This window comes from Cotesia glomerata, linkage group LG5 (assembly GCF_020080835.1).
Source record: "Cotesia glomerata isolate CgM1 linkage group LG5, MPM_Cglom_v2.3, whole genome shotgun sequence".
NCBI classification, from domain to species: Eukaryota; Metazoa; Arthropoda; class Insecta; order Hymenoptera; family Braconidae; genus Cotesia; species Cotesia glomerata.
In genome coordinates, this window is record NC_058162.1 from 6,004,819 (window position 1) to 6,025,761 (window position 20,943).

Genomic DNA, 20,943 nt, shown 5'->3' on the forward strand with positions numbered 1-20,943 from the left:
TAATTATTTTCTTGAGCGAAAAAAAAAATTTTTTTTTGAAACAAGAAATTTCACTTATTTCAACAAAATTAATTCTCTTGTTTTAAAAAATACTTATCTTGATCCAAGAAAATCTTTTTGTTTTGAGAAAATTCAGCCTCTTGTTCCAAAAAATTTAGTTCTTGATAGAAGTAAATTTTCTTGTCTTGAGAAAATTTCTCTCTTGCGCCAAAAAATTAAATATCTCGATAGAAGTAAATTTTCATTAATATTTTTAATGATTACCATAATATAAAATGGGTATCAAATATTCAAGAGTAAAATTTTTTCAAGGTGAGAAAATTTTTTTCTCAGCTGAAGTAGGTGGCACTGCTTCCCTAAAGTATCTAAAAATCTTGATCAAATATAAAAATTTATTGTATCAAGTATTTATGATAATTTGAATTAAGAAAAAATAACTTCCACCAAGAATAGAATTTCAAGAAAAATTTTTACTTCGGCCAACATAACTTCGGTCTTCCTTCAGGCACCCGAAAATTTTTTTGAGCCAAGAATTTTGTTCTCCAGTCAAGAAATTTTTTTTTCTGTGTATATACAAAATATAATATTTAAGAAAATACAAAAAAATTTTTTTTTTCATTTAAAAAACATTTTTAAGCAAAATATACAAAATTAAATGTTGTAACATCAATTTTTTATGACTAAAAAATTTTGAATTTTAAATTTTGTAACAAATTTAAAGGCGTAGAATTTTTTTTCTCAAAAAATAAAATGAAAAATTAAACAAGTAATTTATTTAAAGGGATAAAAATTGAACAAAATTTTGAAAAATAAAATTTCTATATAAATTATATAAACTATATAAAAATGACCGAAAATATGATAACGGGTTAGAAGAATTATATAAATTATATTAATTTTTAAATCTTATTATCAACGAACAAAACCTAGACGCGTAATTCTAATTCCCTTATGCGCATTTAATCTCACAATTAAAAAAAAAATAAGATTAAAATTCGAGCTGTTTTCTCTTAAAACCGAAAGAATAGACCAAGAAGAAAATAGTACTAAAGAGGAAATAAAACCTAAAAGACCAACGACTCAGGATGAAATATAAAGAGGGGCAGGACGGAAAGTGATGGACCGGAGTGTAGAATTAAAGATAAGAGCTAAAGAGAGCACGCGTGTCTGCAGCAAGTAAGTATAATAGACAAAAAAAAAAATAAAATAATAAAAAGCTTGGCCTTTACGATTCTGCAGCATTGCAATTTCACTTAATACAATAAAACCCTAGGTAAAACGGGCGTAGGGGTTAAAAAAAACCCGAGAACGCTGTAGCGGGCAGAGCAAAATAAAAATAATAAAAAAGAAAGCTGAAATACGTTTTACTGAGGGAGGTTCAAGTTAGAGCTTTCGGCGAGTCGAGATTCTCCACTTCAACTCGTCAAACTTAAACCTGCCTTCCACTCCCGTGCAATGAGAGATGAGGTCCTGGCAGGGTGGTTGATGCGCGAATCAACCTTGTCTTTTTCCGTCTGTGATCTCCCGCTGGTAAGAATATCGATGATACCCCTAAAACTAACCCTCTTTTATTCTCGGCGCCCGACCGCCCGCTCACTTGGTTGTGCTTTTTTATGAAAACGAGCCGGATAAAATACCCAACTCAGTCAACTTAAACTTTATGACCGTCTCATATTTTTACGACGTCCTTTAAAAATCGCTTTCCAGCTAGACTTTTTTTGTCTGATGACTTTAGTTATAAAAATTTCGCTTTTGCTTTCTATTATAGTCCGCTTTTACTCCAGCAGTTTCATCGCTTTTTTAAGTTTGATTTTTAAATGTGTAATTACTGCTGCCTAACTAAAGATGAAGAACAGTTGTAGTATTTATTACAAATTGTTCGTGGCCATCGACAACAATTTTTATCATTCCACTTGAATGATAAATATTTAATATGAATAAATAAGCAATTTTTTGAGCAAAACTTATTGATAAAATGAAATTGAACATAATAATTGAATAAAATTGTTTATTTTTTAGTTTATGGCAAAAAAAATTCCTTAAAATCATCACATTTATTTGATTGAATAAAAAAAATGATTTGTCCACATTTATCAGAAGTCCAATTTATGTTTGACAAAAAAATTGATCCTTATTTTGACACTGAAACCAGCAGTTTCGGTGTAATTTATAAAATTCAATCAAATTTTTAAAAAATATTGACATTTTTAAAGATATAAGCTCACCCTGATGTTATACTCATCAAGAGCTTTCATTTGAGTACCCACATGCACTTTTGATATATTTTTCATACATACATATATACATAAATATATGAAAAATTAATGTGGGTACTCAAATGAAAGGTCTTGATCAGTGTAATGTTAGGGTGAGCTTATATCTTTAATTAAACTTTGATTTCGAATAATTTTTGAACGCGTGGACAAATAAAAAAATTTTGTCAGACCTATTTTGTAGAGCGTTTAATTCTCTATAAAGATTAGAACAGCGGTTAATAAGTAAATCAGTCATTTAAATGGTATAAAAATCAGAAGAAGCAAAAATAATTTTTCCCATGTTATTGTTATGGGAATTAAAAAAATTGGATAAGGACCATCTTAATATTAATATCAAGAGTTCATCTTTTCACAGTAATTTTTTTGTGCTCAGAAGAAACTTTGAGCCTGTTTGGAAGAAAAAAAAATTTTTTTTTTTGAATCACCTTAATAATTACACTGTTAAAAAAAAATCAAGTCGCTTTTTGTTGAAATGTAAAAGAAATTAATTTCTGAGTTTGATAATAAATTTATTTAATAAGTTTTTTATTTTTATAATCCAATTTTTTTACGATTTACTCAGAAAAAATTTTGACAGTCTAATTATTGCATGAATTGAATATTCTAATTTTTTTAAACGTTAGATTTAGTTTAAAAAATTTTTTTTCTTCCTTAAAAATTTTCATTAATAAATAAATAAAAAAAAAATAGTTAAAAGAAAAAAATGAAAATTTCAACATAAATTGAACATTTTTTCTTTATCAAAAAATAATAACCACTTTTTCTCTCGTCATCTTAGACATATATATTACGTCACAATTCGTGCGTTGTTTAATATTTTTAGTGCGATATGCATAAAAAGACAATGGATTCATATTATTATTATTTAATCCGTGTGTTGAATAACAAAAATAAGTAATCGACATTGACCTCTTTATTTCTCGTAATATGATGTAAAATTACACGTTGATTTTTATCAAGCCCATTCATACTTTCACTATAAGAGGAGCATTAAAAAACCATTAAGTAGTGAAAAAAAAAAAAAAAAAAAAAAAAACAACAAAACTATTTGAATAGGAGCCAATACAATGAAATTATTAAGTTTGTTGTTTATATATGAATAAATAAAAAATATATACAAATAAATAAAACAATTTGCGGCCGAGATAATATAACAAAATTTAATGTTTCTCTTTTATCATTTTGTTTTATCAAAATGTTGAAACAACTCGAGACGTAAAACGGCCACAGGATATTTATCTCTCGCTTAAATGGGATAAGAAACAAAAATAAAGAGGGTATTCTTAACTAAAGACCAAATCTAAGCTTTTTAGAGCGAAATTATTTATTGTATGTTGAGTGAAAAATATCAACAATTTTATTTTTTATTTTTTTAACCGCGTAAGCATTTCTTTAGTAAAAAATAAACTATTTTTGCCGTTTCGATGAATTGAGAGTTTATTCAAGCCTCAATCTTTCTCTTTCTCCGCTCTTTTCTCTTCTAAGAAATTTTAATTCTGTTATTTTCTAATTTTCTTTAGATTTTCACTGATAAGTTGGTCAAGATTAAACTTGTTGACCGTTTTAAGAGTTATTTGTCTTCTTGCTGCTATTTTGGGCCAAGAAACGGAGCATGCGCAGCAAGTGTTTTGCTTCTTCTTTGTACTGTTAAATAATTTGTTTAATTAATTTAATTTAAGTGTTAAATAAAAATTTTTCACACTGAAAAAATATTGATTTAATTTAAAAAAATAATTTCAAGCTAAGAAAATTATTTTTAAAAATTTAATTTTTTTAAATCAAGACAAAAAATTCTTAAATTTTAAAAAAAAAAAAAAAAAAAAATTGTTAGTTAAAAAATTTTTCTACTTAAATGAAATTATTCAAAATTGATCTTTTGACAGCAATAATATCTCCAAAATTTATTTTAAAAATATTGAAACTGTCTATAGTAGTTGAAAAAAATCAAAAAAAAATTTTTTTTATTTTTAGTTTATAATTTAAAAAACAATAAAATTTTTATAAAGTCAAAATAAAAAATGTTACTATCGGATAAAATTGAAAAAATAAAAAAATAACAGTGAATATTATTTTACAGCGATTAATAAAAAAAGTGCGTAATAATTCAAGTTATAAGTCGAGTATATCGGGAACGAAAGCGATCGGTAAACTCTTTGCTCCTTATAGGAGTAACATTTAAGAGTACAGTTAAGTACAGTAGCAGTAGCGCCAACTTGTATGTAATTATCACAGCACGTATATACATTTGTACAATAATATGGTCTGCAGCAGTGCAAACAGTTATATTAGGCAGTAAAGTTTCGTGCCATAAACCACAATCAACGTGTACCCGCTAACACTAATGTAACTCCACTTATTTATCTTGAAACTTTTTTATCCTCGCGACCTAACGATATGAAGAATACCATAACTGATGTAAGCTTTCCCTTACACTTACCGTTAAATTCTCTCTTCGTCTAGAATGAAGTGTAAATAAAAAAACAACAACAATATCTCATCTTATTACATATTGATATAATATGTAATATAATAAAACGCTTGACATATTTGAACCGGAAATCGCCGATTGACATAATGATAATGTAAGAGTGCTGGTAATAAAAATGAAAAATAATTTACAGCAGGTATATTGAATAATCGGTTTATGATTTAATTCCGAGAAATAAAAAATAAGTGAATTGAATTAAATAAAAGTAAAACTTAAATGAGAGGTATAACGTGTATGAAAATTACTCTTATCTCGTTGAGGAGCTCTCTGTTAAGATCGTACCTTGTAATATTATTCATATGACTTAAGACTTTCACTTTCTCATACGTGTAAGTATGCGCAAAATTATTATTATTAAAAATAAAGTTGCAAATTTTTAATATAATTGTTTGTTTGGTGAAATTATTTGTAATTTGTGACTTATAATGTACACGGAGATTAAGGATAAATTAGCGAGCTTAGAGTTGTCATTAAACAAGTATGTACGTGAGAAAATTGGAAGGAGCAACAGGTTATAAGACGAGCTTTTGTTAGCTTTGTTTTCACAGCCCCTGCGTGCTGAATTATTTGAGGAAACACGCGGTCGAGACTTGGAGTTTCGAGAGTTTAAGGCGGTTCATTATCGATTACTGACAGCTTCATTGTTATTTCATATTCAAGTATTCATTTTTATATTTGAGCTGATTTATTCTAAACTTTTCTTTTTCATTCGCAAATATTTTATCAGACACCATTGATAATTTAAATTTTTGGTCGGTCGGTTAAGAATTATTAAGCATGATGGTGATAATAATTGATGGTGGATCGATTTATTTAAAATTTAGAAGTTGAATGAAAAATATTAGAGAGAAATAATAATTTTAAATTGAGTTTAATTAATTATAATTATTTAGTTTTACGGTCAATAATATTAAAAATAATTAATATAATGTTTAAAAATTTTTTTTCAATAAATTACAAATTATTTTTTTTTAATTTTATCAAAATTATAATTAAAAAAAATTTTTTTTCAATTTTCTAAATAATTACTTTTCTTTAGCATCAAAAATAAAATTAAAAAAAAAATTAATATTTTTAGTTTTGACCTAAAAAAAACAATACTAGATAAAAAAAAAAAAAAAAAAAAAAATAAAATTTTTCAAAAAATTAAAAGCTTCAAAATTGGAAAATTTGCTTTGAAATAAATGAAATGAAAAAATGTTAAAAAAAATTTTTTTTCGATTATAATACAAAAAAAAATGAGTAGAATTAAATAATAAAAAAAAAAAGATTTTTACTGACGAATGGATCGTTCAAATAATTTTCTCAAAATGAGTAAATAGCAAATTTATTTAAATAGCTGGATTACGAAGAATTAAAGAATAAAATTGATAAGATAATTTTAAATTCTATAAAATTCATAGATAAGTACTTAGTATTATGAAAATGGTGGTGGTAAATCCGTACAACTTTGAAACTTCAAAGTCGGAAATGCTGTTCGTGAATTTTACAAGCGAATACACACGTTAATCGATAAGCCATATTCAAAATCTCTAATATTGAATATAACATTATTTAATCCTGCTATTTAATTCACAGGTGGATCTTTAAAATTGGAATTTCGAACTAAGCCGGTAACCGGTGGGAAAATATATATATTAAATCCTCTTGATAATAATAAATACACTTGATAGTATTTAATGCCTAATACCTAATTTATGTTATATAGTAATATTATCATGAAATTAAAAATAAATAAAAAATAATTTATAAACTTTTGTTTTAAAATGTCCTGTAGATGCGGAATAGGAGTGTTAAAACTTTACGATACCTGCATGTGATTTTATGAGTATGAAATAAAAAGTTAAAAATATAAAAAAAGCTGTTTGGCGCACTCGTAAAATTCGTCAATAAATCTCTTGGGTTATTCGAAGCCGTTACACATTTATGTGAAATCCACGCATTGCATTGGGAAGTATTAAAAGTAGGGTGGAGAGGGAGGGTGCCCGCTTTTTCAGGGATAGGACATATATACATCTATATATATAATGCATGATGTGAGGGTTCCAGAGACGAGCTCCAGACTATGTCAAAGTTATAGCGCTGCATGTACTCCAGCTTATCGCGTATTTACATAAACTTCACATGGATTATACGAGCTCTCTCTTTATCTCTTTCCATGGTATAAGAAAAATCATGTATACTATTTTTATCACTCGATGACATTTCGTCATAAAAATTTTAAAACCGAAAGAATATATATCACTTAGTTGTTTTCGATAAAAACAGGGGTGAAAAAAAAAATTTTTTTTAATTGAAAAAAAAAAAAAAATTGTTTTGGTTCAAGAATGAAATAATTTTAAAGTTACTAATTAATTTTTTTTCAATATACACGGAAAGAACAAGATGAAACTGGATATCATCTTAGATTATGCTGAGTAAAAAAAAATTTCAGATAGTAGCTAGTATAATCCAGATAATAATGAGTATAATCCAAATATCACGCAGTATAATCTCGATTTTTTAGCTATCTGAAATTTTTTTTCACCACAGATATCACTGAGTATAATCTGGGATTATATCCAGTGTCATTTTGTTCTTTCTGTGCACGTAATCATGAATAGTTTCTTTAAAAAAAAAAAATTTCCAATTTTATATTTTACAGAAAATTTTTCAATACTAAAATTTTAATTTAAAAAATTAAAATTAAATATCAAAAATTTTTCATCAGATTTTTTTTTTTTTTCAAATCAAGATTTAGTATAAAAATTTTTCAATTAAAATAATCTTTTATAAATAAATTAAAAAGTTGTCTCAAATTTTAAATATTTGAAGAATAAATTTACATAAAAAATTGAAATTTAATTAATAAATTTATTTAAAAAGTAAAATTTAGATTAAAATTTTCATCTTGTAAATAAAGCAGAATGACCACTCGACTAATTGAAATTTTCCCTTAAAAATTAAATACTAAAAAAAATGAAGATTTGTAAGACCAAAAGGGGGATGAAGCATCGAAAGTTGGCGAGGTGGAAATAACATTTGTATGCATTGCAGAGTGTATTACTACTAGCAGACAATAATCCACAGAATACATTTATGAATAGAGAGAAATAGAACCGGGAACTCGATCTATTCTCTAGTTCTCTATTATTCCCTCTCTCTTAATCTGAATCTCATCTCATTTCTTCACCTCTCGCCTCCTCATTTCGATATCCACGGCTCCAGTTATGTTAACTCTCTTATTGCTCCCCCCCCCCTCCCCCCATGTGATACTCTGCTCCCATTTGATATTAGTATTGTCCCAATACATGCACATACATTCACTCAAACTCAGTTCAGTTTGTCTGTTGTCTCTCGTCTTATCTTTACCCTGCCGCTATTCTCCGGGGCTGCTGCCAATTTTCCGTCTTACTCAGACTTGCGACTTAGCTTTGAGTATTCAGTGAACATCAGTCGAGACACCAGATCCCCGATGAGCTGCATCACTTCGTACTAAGAGAGACTATTAGTTATTTTTATTAACTATTTATTAATAATTTTATTTTTATGCCCCCGTAATTTTTTATGGACACTGAAATAAAAATTAAGTGATGACATTTTACCTTTTACGTTTACGTTTATTGCAACTATATAAATATATGTATATAAAAGCAAGCAAACAGTTACAAGTAATTGGCTGTTGGTCGGTTCGTGATTCAACAAAATAAATTCATCGTCTTTCTCTGGGCAAATAAAATTAGATCAATCTTGTTGCTCCAGATATCCATCGATAGGCTCTCTACTTTGCTCTTCTTGAGTATACACTCTCTTTACATTCAATTTTTTCTAATAAAAAGAAAGAGAGAGAAATGGAATAAATACAACGATAAAAAAAATTAATCCGTGATTTCTCCTTAGTTATAATCGATTTGAGTTAATTGGCAGATTATCGGTTTTCTCTGTCATTAAGTACTTCAATTAGCCGGTTAATTTATTTTTGTACTAATATAGATAAAACTCGTCCAGTTTAACTGATTTATTATTCATTTATTTATCATTTCATTAAGTACGGGGGCTACTTAATTGTTTCGTATTATTTTTTTTTAACGTTGAGGTTTTTATTATATTATTTTATTTAATTACGATCGTTTTATGGATAATGTAATCAATTGAATCTAATTAGTAAACATTTTTTAGTGTTTTAATATTTTTCTTACTTTAATTTTGATGAAATGATTTTTAACGTAATAAAAATAAATTTAAATTTCTAATTGAATGATTTCTTAAATTTTTTTAAAATATTTAATAATTTATAATTCCTGAAAGAATGTAGAAAAGAAAGGTATTGTTATCAAAGATTACGCGGAACAGATTACTCTGCAATAATCAATTATAAGTAAACCATCAAAAAAACAAGATCGCTTAATTGAATAATAAGAAAACGATTTATAACAAAATTCTTCCTTAAACTATTGTAATTAAATTAATTTTTAAATTATCCAATAGCCTTTCACCGATTAAACTTTTGCAATTCTTTTACTTTAAAACATCATTATATATATTTATTTAGTATTACGTCTTGACAATGATGAAATAATAATTAACGTGCAGCATAATAATTTTGTTATTGTTTTAATGTGTCACAATGCTTTTTTATTTTTGAAATAATAATAATAATAATAATAATAATAATAATAATAATAATAATAATAATTTTAATTATTATTATTATTAATTTATCGTTAAAATTCTTCGAATAAAATCATGACTTGTCGCCTTTCGATCGCAAAAGAAATAATAAAATTTTCAGTATAGTAACCCGTGAGTTTGCTCTCGATTTTTATAACTTATTTTCATTCTTCCTTGCGTTCTTGTCCGAGATTTTTTTATTTCTCTCTAATATTATTATTATATTTAAAAGTTATTCTTTTTCAAACTGAAACGTACTCTTCTTCCATTGCCCGGGCAGGCTTTTGTCAGCACAACGACGCTTCCATGACAACTCCTACCATTTCCTTTTTATTCAGCGCCCTGACAATCGATAACAATCCAGAAAATAAAACTATCATTTAACAAACTTACTTGTAAAAAAAATAAAAATAAAAAAATAAAAATAAAAAAATAAAAAAAAAAAAAAAAGAGAAAGAAAAATAAGAAGTAGAAAATCTATTAATAACATCCCGGCTTAGTTGATTATTATCTAAGTTGTTAATTTACAAATAATTAAGTTGTTAACTTTGGTGAAAGCTTCTTTAAGGATTTAACTATCCAGAGACTTTGAACAAAATCGATGAAATCTTTCTCTAATCTACCTCATCTGATTACGCGCATGAATGCTTTAATGCAGGCGAAGATGAAGCAGTGGAGTGACATGAGTGAATAAATAATCAATTAATCTGTTATATATTGTTATTGTTCATAATATTGTTTCAAGATTTTAAAAAAGTAAATTTTATCGAATATATGAATTTAAATTTTCTAAAGCTTTTCCGCGATGCATTTTATTCATGTATCTCTGTAACTTAACCTGTTGCTCTTGTATTTAAAATTTTCACATTCAAAATTTATCCATACTTTAACTTTAAATCATTCGTACGTGTAAAAAATTTTTCAATTAAAAAATGAATTAATTTTTTATTTAAAAATGAATAGTTTGATTTTTGTACATACACTGATAAAAAAATTGACTTGACTCAAGAGCCAAACTCTTGAACCAAGAATACCATTTTGAAGAAAATGATTTTCTTGAGTCAAGAGAAAAAATTCTTGAGCTAAGAAATTATTCTTGGTCTAAGAAAATTTTCTTGAGTCAAGAATTTATTCTCTTGACTCAAGAAAATCATTTTCTTCAAAGTGGAATTCTTGATTCAAGAGTTTGGCTCTTGAGTCAAGTCAATTTTTTTATCAGTGTAGAAAAAATAAATTATAAAATATTTTAATTCGAATAATAAATATTACAAAGTAATTATTTATTATTATTTATCATGGCTCATTTTTTTTCGCACATTAAAGCATTTAATTAATACTAGCAACCTTGCAGTCATTATGTGACTGCCGTAACTTGTGAACTATAAATAAATAAAATTTTTCCTTATTAAATAATGACTTTTGTTAAATTGCACTGTACTTTTTTAATTATTGAAATTTTTAAAGATACTAGCTCATCCCGAAGTTACACTCATCAAGAGTTTTCATTTGAGTACCCACATGCATTTTTGAAATATTGTTCATATATATATATGAAAAATTGATGTGGGTACTCAAATGAAAGGTCTTGATGAGTGTAACATCGGGATGAGCTTATATATTTAAAAATGTTAATATTTCACAAGATACAAGGTAATTTCTTAATAATAATAGAATTGTAATTAATTAAAGTTTTCCTTTATTAAATAATGACTATTGTTAAATTGCACTGTACTTTTTTTAACTATTGACGTTTTTAAAGATATAAGCTCATCCCGATGTTACACTCATCAAGACCTTTCATTTGAGTACCCACATGCATTTTTGATATATTTTTCATGTATACATAGATATAATATATAGAAATATCATCCTACATACTAAAATTGATGGTAGAATGAAGTTAGCTTAGTATCGAAAACATGGACCCTGATTCCTTATTGGTTCAAGATTAGAGCGCGCGCGATTTGAATTTTTAGTATGAAAAAATGATGTAGGTATACTTGAATGAAAGGTCTTGATAAGTGTAACTTCGGGATGAGCTTATTTCTTTTAAAATGTCAACAGTTCACAAGATACAAAGTAATTTCTTAATTTTGGTCACAAAATTTTGCTTATTCTCTTAATAATATAGATTTAGCTTACAAATTCTTTGCTAAAAAATTATTTTGTAAATTAATAATTTAACAATCATTAGAAGTATTTATTGAATGTAATAATTAAATTTATTTCAATAAAAAAACGTCAAATTGAAATTATTATTCACTTTAAATTAAAAAAAAAACTTTTTCAATTTTTAATGAAATTATAAAATTTTTTTTTAGAAAATTAATTAAAAATGATAAAAGTTAATGGCGATATTAATATCCAGGATATTATTTTTAAAACGTAATAATTGTTGAAACTGTAGAGGGTTTAATTTTGTAGGTTTATAGCAAGTGAATTTGTGCATTACCTCTCAACCCCTCGGTCAACTCATATACAGTTTGCTCTCTTTGCATCAACTAATTCCACTCATTGGCAAAAACCAGGTAGCATCGATACGATATACATTTATGTTTGTATATTTTGAGGACATGTGGGGGCTTCCAGAAGTGCATTAGTGGTATATATATTTAAATGTCCATATGTATAAATACAAATATATATATGAATAGTTGGAGAAAGGGGGACCAGGATTTATGCAAACGTACTAGGATTTATGAATTTATAGATGCATATGTGCAAGTCCGAGTGTATATATTTACGTATATAAAGTGCAACTCGCTAATTCGTATTTATCCGCGCGTGACGATGATTATGCGCCCGTCGATATTAAATCGCGTCACGCATGGGAATAACTCGCAACCGATAATACGGAGCAATCGTGGACAATCATCATTCTAGTGATTAATTTTTATTTTTGTTTACTTATATTTATTATAGTGATATTTCGGCATATTTTATTATTCATTTGTTACGTTTGACCGATTGTTTTTGTTATAAGGGGTGAGTTTTTGATAAACGCCCAGCAGACTATTTTATTTTATTGAGAAGAGCTGGTATAAATAAACGGTTCACGTTTAATACTTGTTTTATTTACAATAGTTTAACTTTTGGTTATATTTTCGTCCGCTTAATGCGAGTTTTTTAAACCGAATGCTCCCTTGTGACTACAGTGACAAATCACCCGAGCCTCTTTTGCGAATACTCTGAGCAACAGGTTTGCGATACATTACTTATTCAAGTTTGCTCGTCAAGTTCAAAAGTCAGATGTCATTTTAACTATTTTTTTTTTTTTTCATCTTTAAAATTTTATCTCATTTTTTAAATTAAGATAAAAAAAATCGATTTTAAAACTTTGAAGGTTTATTGTGACAAGTATTTATTGAACTAATTAAAATATAATTAAATGCTGAAATTTTATAATTTTTTTATACAAGCATAAATGTTTAAAATATTTAAAATTTCGTTACAACTTAATGAAAAAAATTTTTTTACATTGAGCAGAAGTAAAAAAAAGTTATTTAATTTTGGAAAAAAAATCGTGTTTTTTTTAGTTTTAATAAAAATTTTTGTTTTATGATTATGATTTAAAAATTATTTAATCAACGTAAATGAAAAAAAATTTTTTTGGCTCTATTGAACGAAAATTTAAATTTTATAATCGTGATTTAAAAATTAATTATTAAAAATAAAAATAAAATTAAGAAAACAATGAATCGAAAAATAAAATATATTGTAAATTGTAAACGTCAAAGAAATGATGGATAAATAGAAAAATTAAATAAACGTTAAAAAATAAATAAACAAAAAGTGTACCCAATTTCAATAATGCACTTTATAACCCCTCGATTGCTATTAAACTGGATAAAACGTCGAGTAGTATGTACATCTCTTTTCGCCCGTGCATTTAACATCGATATTAATAAACCTCTCGTGTACGTCAAAGCAAAAAATATAATAAAAACTCCAGAATAGAAACAGAACACAGCAAATAGCCACAGGGATCTACATACATCCTCTATCCTCCATCCTACCCCTACTTTTGATCCTCCTCCTCCAGCTCTGCTCATACATACCTATAAATATATCTACACACTCTGCCAGATTAATTTCCCCTTTAAACAATATCTTCTAAAGCTTCTATTCTCCAGCGTGCAGAACTTTGTCATACCCTTTCTTAGATAATCAACATACATATATAATGTATAATGTATATCTATATCTATATTGTTTCAAAAATTTCGCAGTAGCTCTCGAGTTAACTTGAAAATCTCACCTTTCCCATGAGATAACTACTCGGTACTCGTTATACACTAGCATCTTATGAGTTTAACGCAAACGTGAGTAAGCTGAGGGATGCTGCGTTAATTCGGTTGAGAATTTGAGCTTCTTCATGCTTTACTCCTGCATGTTAAGTTCGTGACATGAAAACTAATTAATAATACATCAACTGGATCTATTAGATAAGTTATTTGTTTACTTATATTTATGGATTTATTTATTAAAAAAAGTTTTATTGGGATATAATTTAAGTAATAAAAAATTTTAAATTAGAATTTGAACACAATAAACGTCAATTTCAAGTACAGTTTCGGCAGTTTGCTACTGCTGCCATCTCTTGGATCCCACGAGAAACTTTTACGCATGAAAAAACAATTATTTGAAACTTGCACGGTCATTTTATGCACGGAAAAAAAAATATTGTTAAAATGACTATCCAACGTATCCTCAAATGACGTTTCCTTAAAATAACGATCCGGATTTCTGATTTAAGGATTCATTTGTTTGACTTAAAAGCATACAGAGAATAGCTCTTGTAAATATATGTAATTTCGTCAAAACAGGTAACTGTTTCGTTAACGTAAGGATCTGTATAGTTGAATTAACTAAATGTAACGCTAAAATAATGATATAGATCGTCATTTTGATGATCCTCTGTATAGCTGAATTGGCTATACAGCGTATATCTCTAAAAAAAAAGACTATACGGCGTATAGTCAGAATAACAATACGTATCCTTATTCTAACGATATTTTTTTCTCCGTGTGCGTACAAAAAATAACTAAAATTTACAGGTAAAAATATTTTACATCATAAAAAAATATAAACATTTTTAATATGTTAATTAATAAAATAAAAAAAATACTCTATGTAAAAATAAAAGTACGCAGTGATAAAATATTTTGTGTTTAATTACGGCCGCAAGAATTAAAACAAAATATTTATTTTGGCTGAATATTAAACAACCAATTTAAATTTAAAAAAAGTGATTTTATTTACGCTCGAGAATCTTGAGAAGTAAATAAATAAACAAGTACCGTAAAAAATAAATAAACAAAAAAAGCCTAGATTTTAATTATAATTTTTTTGACCGGTTTTAATGCAGACTAAAACTGGCTTGTGAGTGTATTGTAGAGTATTATATATAGTTGTGGAGTTTTCTCATCAAAGGAGAACTAATTACGTAGGCATCTGTTGTACAGTATAAAGGTGTACAATGTACAATCGACCTCTCCTATTCGGGAAACTCAACCTCTTCCTATACATACGTAAATAAATACAATATATATATATGTATAATGTGAATCTTTGATAAATGTTCCTCCCAGAAACATTTAACGATCGTGTATACAAAATATATACGAATGGAAAACGTTACGATTTGAGCACTACGTCGTCGCCTTGGGGCAACGGACGATGAAATTTCAAACGATCCGAATGAGATACGCGGAATGTTTTTAACTGAGGATAGCAAGTGCTGCCGAATACAACACTAAACTGAACACGGATGTTGTGTTGACAAAGAAGGGGCTCCAAGTGGTGTAGAATATATTTATGTAGATATATATAAAGGAGGACTAAATGAAATGAAACGAACTGAGAATTGTTAAAATGACGGAGGAAATACGAAGCTTCGTTAAATAATTAATCGATTCGCTGCGTTGCATCGGAAATTCAAGGTGTCTCTTTAGCGCGAGTCTTTCTCTGGGAGAGGGAAGGGGAAGGGAAGATCTATGGAGAGAAATATAATAGGGAAAGTCGGAGGTGAGAATTAACATGGTGTCTTTGTTGCGATAACCTCCACCACGCTCGCTTTTGAAAAGATTTACGCAAGCCGAGTTGCATTGGCATCAAATGCATATAAATCTGAATCTGAAGCTGGATTATTCTTTTACCAGAAACTTTATCTTGCCCGGGAGAGAAGAGACTACTTCCGGATCTAGGATCAAGCCGGAGATTGTCAACGTGATAAATTTAACGCGTGTCCGGTTTCTCGACAATTTTCGTCTTAATGACGGTTCGATTTTGGTCCATTGTTTCTATCTTACGACTCTAGCGGGGATAATTTATTCTCGGTACTTTTTATTTAATTAAATTTATTTTTTTGTTAATATTGATGAGGAATTCAAGCTTTAAAAATAGTTTAATTTAATAGTTTGGGAGTTTTTTTTATTGGAGTGAAGTTTTTTAAGGGAGAAAAAAATTCTTTTGCAAGTAGATTAAAAAAAATTTTTTTAAAAATTCAATAATTAGAATTTTAAAAAAATAAACAAATATTATTATTAATTTATTGCCAAGCTATAAAAAAAATTTTTGACAAATAAAATATATAATAAAATTAACTAACATTTGACATTTTTTTTTTTTCGATAACTAAATTATAAAAAAAAAATTTAATAAAAATTTTCTGCATGCAGAAATACAAAAAAATTGTAAGTACAAAATTTTGATAATAATTTTTTATAATAAATTGATTTTTTCATTAAAATTCTTAAAATTTTTGGATGTTGCTAATTATGTTATTTAAATAATTATTTAGTTCAAAAATTTTTCAGCAAAATAATTTTTTTAATCAGTTAAACAATAAAATATCAATAATTAAATTTAATAAATTCAAAACAATGAAATATGAAATAGTTAAAATGAACTAACTCGAGAGACAATCGGATAATCCTCATAAATGACACGGTTGCTTTACCGGAATGAAATATCAGATTCGCGTATTAATTTCTCAGGCTTTCCCACGCATTAGTTTTAGTTTAGTCCATATAATTCCCTACATAGCAAAACATAACAGTGTAACTGGCTGTATTATTATCATTATCATCATGATTATTATGAAGGATAAAGTGTATAACGGTAGACAGTCTATGTGTAGTTGAACCGAGTAGTAAACTTAGCCACACCCGGTATAGGCAGACATATCTAATCAAATCATGTAAGCCTTGCTCTGTTCTCGAGACTCTCGATGTTACTAACTAGCGAGCAGTATGGAGGGCATTTAACTCTAAATGCCCTGCTGTAATTGTCCTTGCTCCAATCACTTTGATTGGGTGTAACGATGGGACCTAGAGGATCAAGGTGGTAATAGCTCTTGTGTAACTCTATTCTCTGTTTCAGACGCCGTCCATCGTGACAGACTCCGCGGAGAAAACCATAATAGCACCGCTGATAATAATTATAGCTTGAAAAATAATAACGATAATAATCGTAATCATAATGATAACAACAAGGTGTCCAAGAGAGCTAAGCCGCTTGATCCGGAAGACGACTATTATTATTATGATGACGTAGACGAGAGGAATAATCCGACAAACGAAGCGCCTGTTGTCCCGCCAGGGTTTTTAAGTCCTTCTGTCAGAGAGTATCTTGATCTCGGTAAATCTATTCCAGGTATGTACTTTGTTTGTCTTTTTATTTTTTTGTTTAATTACTTAACAAGATTTTAAACTTTCTGATGTGTAATTAGTTTTAATGTGAATTTATTATTATAATTAAGAATTTTACAGAGAATAAATTAATCTTTGCTCGAGAAAATAATTTTGAATCCAGAAAATTGAGAAATTTGTCTTAGTTTGAACAAATTTTTTGATTTACTAAAATTTATAATTTTTGCCTTTTTTTGAGTCAAGGATAATTTGGATAATTCCAAAAATACTCTAAATTAATCAGCTTTAACATAAAAATTAGTAATTTTAAGAGTGCTCAACAATTATTTTAAGGAAGTACGAGCACCAAGGCAATTTTTGATAAAAGGCTTGATTTTTTTTTTATATGAAATTTAAATATGTCTAAACAAATTCCGAAAATTTAAAGGAGATTGCCCGATTATTTAAATAAATAATTAACTTTAAAGTTGAGCAATTTAACATTGGTCTTTTGGGGTAACCTCCAAACATTGATACATATTAATGTATACGTATTAAGAGAAATAGTATATTACATACCTAGGCCAGTAAAATAAGAAAAGTCTCAGATCACATGTAATTGTTGGCCGAGGCGAAGCCGAGGTTGACAAACATGTGATCTGAGGCTTTCTTATTTACTGGCCAAGGTGTGTATACTATTTTTCTGCTCGACGTAGTCGGAATGTGGCAACTTTGTTTAGCGCAGCGGCCAGAAAGTTGCCACTTTCCGGCCGGAGGGCAGAAAAGTAAATGCCGCGCTAGTCGATACCTATCCCCACCCCGCCTAGCGCTCGTACTTCCTTAAATTATTAATTTGTAAAATTTTTTCAATCAAGATTTTTAACTTTTTTCAAACAAATAAAAAAAAATGTCAGTCTCCAAAAAAAGTCCGAAATTTTGAAAATCAAAATTTAAGCCTTTATTTAAATAAATACAATTTTTCTTCTCGAAAATTTGTTTCAATCTTTAATTAGATAAAATTCTTGATATTTGTCCAGAAAATTAAATTTTAGAATTTTACTTTGAAAATCTGTTAATAATCAAATTTTCTACAATCAAGAATTCTAATTATTTTATTAATTGATTATTTTAAAGTTTAAAATTCATTATTTTTTGATTGTATTTTTTAAGCTAATTTATAAATCACAAATAATAAAACATATTTGACCAATAATAGTAGGTTAATAATAATCATCTTTAATATAAGAATGACTTAAATGGATAAGACGACAACCTGAGACTTATTATAGAGCCCTCAAAAAAGAGTATCCTTAAGCATAAGCAGCAGACATTTTTATTTAGAAAATAAAAAAAAAAATAAAATATAAAAAAGATAAAATATAAAGTTAAAAGTGGTATTGAGGGAAATAAAAATGTTTCGGGTCGTAAAAAAGTAAGATCTTCACAGGTTGTAATAAAATCCTCTTGCAGCCCATCAAGCTCTCGTGGTAAGCTCCAGATCGACGGGGCTGCGCCAGGGCAGGACGTCTCGGTATTTCATTATCGCTTCTGAGTGCCAAGAGTGCCGTGAATTCACTCGACCCTTTACTTATTCCATTTAATTCTTCTTCTCTTGTACTTCACCCACGCGTTTTCTCTTTCGCTTCGCCGGTGAGGCGATCGGTGACTATTACAACTACAATTTTTATTATTATCATCATAATTGTAGTATGTCGATAGTACGATCGAGTCTTAATTGGCTCTTGCCAAGGACTGGAATCATTTGTAGGGTCTTATACTCTTGTTATTAACTTGTAACTTCTAGTTAATTGGAAATGGCTTATTTTTCAAGTTTTTTTTTTTTTTTTTTTTTTTTTTTTTTTTTTTTTTTTCCAGTTTGTTTAATAATTTTATAAAGAAATATTTTCAAGAATCTTTAAAAAAATTATTTTAAAATGTATGAAATTTTTTGTAATATAGTTAAGTATTAGAAGTACATTATATTAAACTGTTCAAATTTATGGGAATAAGGATTAAAACTTCCTTTAAAGCACCACAACATTCGAGGGATTTATTCAAAACTCAATTTATAATATTGTGAAATAGTTTTCATATTTAAGCTACTTTAATTACTTTTTGACTTTTAATAATTTTTCTTTCATATTTGCGGCACTTAATACAAATTTTTTTTCTCAGTAATATTTATAAATTTAAAAATCAATTAAATTATTTAATTTTCTATCAAATTTTACAATTTTTCTTATTTAGACTAATAAAAAAATTAACTAAATTCAATAATTTTTTGTCTTGATTAAAAATAATGACACTCTTTGAAATAATTTTCTTGATTCAAAAATTTTCCCAGGGGATCAAGTTCAAGATAAATTTTTTTTTTTTAATGTGATTTCAAGTCAAAGATCGTTTGTCAAAAAAAAAATTTAATTAGCAAAATTATAGCATCACTAATTAATATTAATTATTATAATACGAATATACACAGTTTAAATAGAGTTAACACATGGAAAGGTGAATGAATGCCTGTGGGATCAGTTATAGGATGAATAAACTACCCTTATTTCAAGTATGACAACAGTGGTAGGTTCAGTGAACCGAAATTCCACGGGCAACCACTACCATCCGGCTAAATTGTTGGCCTCATCTCCATCCTGATTCTCCTCTTCCTCTTCCTCTTCCTCTTTCTCTTTCTCTGATACTCACACAAATTCGAGCTCTCTATAATATAACCCCTAGGTCTGGACTGTTTTACCCGTGTCTGTACAGCGGTTACCGCAAAGTCGCAAGCTTCTATTCTGAATAGCGATGGGTGGCCCGGGTAGAGTGTCGGAACGAAAAGAGACCGATGCAATGAGAATGAGTCATGTCGGAAGAGGTTGAGGTTGCTGAGAATTTCTGGCAGTGTTCTCGTTAAATTCACTTTCCCGGTTTTTCGCACGTGAAAATTTCACGAATCAAGTACTAGTGTTTCTACATAACATCCACGTATAAGCGTGTGTGTAAATAAGTAGAGAGAATGATGGACGGTGCAAGCCAAAACAGAAATAACTGAAAATAAAAGTACGGAAAAAAATAAAAATAAAAATTGAGTCAAGTTGGATGACAAAGCATACGGAGGTGGAAAAAGTGTGCTTTTGTTTTTGTTTTATTTCGCTCGATGCATTGGTGAGCGACGAGGTGAACAACGGAAAATTTATATGTATCGATGTCACGCGCTACCGAGATACGTTTATAAATCGAATTTTAGTCTATACTGGCATAAATCCACCAATGGACTCTATGTTTTGTTAAATATATTTTCTCGTACGAGGTCCAGTCGTCATAATTATCCCTTTCTCTCTTTTACATGTGTTTGTTGATTAATCCATTCAAAGAATTTAATTTATATTTTATTTTTATTTAATTCATTATTCGGTTACAAAAGGCGACAAATGCCTCAAATTTCAAAGCTCTGTTTTAGGTATTTTAATTTTATTTGTTAATTTATTTTTTCGTCGATAAAAAATTTTTAAAATATGAAATAAAACATAAAATAGTAGAATTTGTCGTTTTTAGTTCTACCACACTACCAGCAGGTAGCGCTAGTCAAAAAAAATGGCGGTAGAGTTTATGCCGTTAGTTTTGGACCTGTTTTTATTACATGTGAATGAAGAAGTTATAGGAAAAATTAAAAAAAAAAATTGGTAATTTTTTTCCATATGGTCAAAAAAATAGTTTAATTTAAAAATTTTAATTAAACTTTACAAGAAACTTTTTATTTTGAGGGTAAAATAAGTACACTGAAAAAAAAAATCTTAACTGGAGTGTAAATTTTCTTGGCTCAAGAAAATATTTATAAGGTTGAAAATTTCTTGAATAAAGTCAAAGTTTCTTGATCCAAAAAAATTTTTTCTTGCTCCAAAAT

General features: G+C 27.9%; 2 protein-coding genes across 2 annotated transcripts in view; one reads left to right on the forward strand and one right to left on the reverse strand.

The window, feature by feature from the left end:
• The window catches only part of LOC123264780 (RING finger protein 17), a 136,282-nt gene that overhangs the window by 27,661 nt on the left and 87,678 nt on the right, over window positions 1–20,943 (reverse strand). The window lies entirely within an intron of this gene.
• The window catches only part of LOC123264853, a 44,163-nt gene that overhangs the window by 13,248 nt on the left and 9,972 nt on the right, over window positions 1–20,943 (forward strand). Inside the window, exon 2 of the mRNA XM_044728373.1 lies at window positions 16,798–17,070. Within this exon, the coding sequence (XP_044584308.1) occupies window positions 16,798–17,070 (273 nt within the window). The remainder of the gene's footprint in view (window positions 1–16,797; window positions 17,071–20,943) is intronic.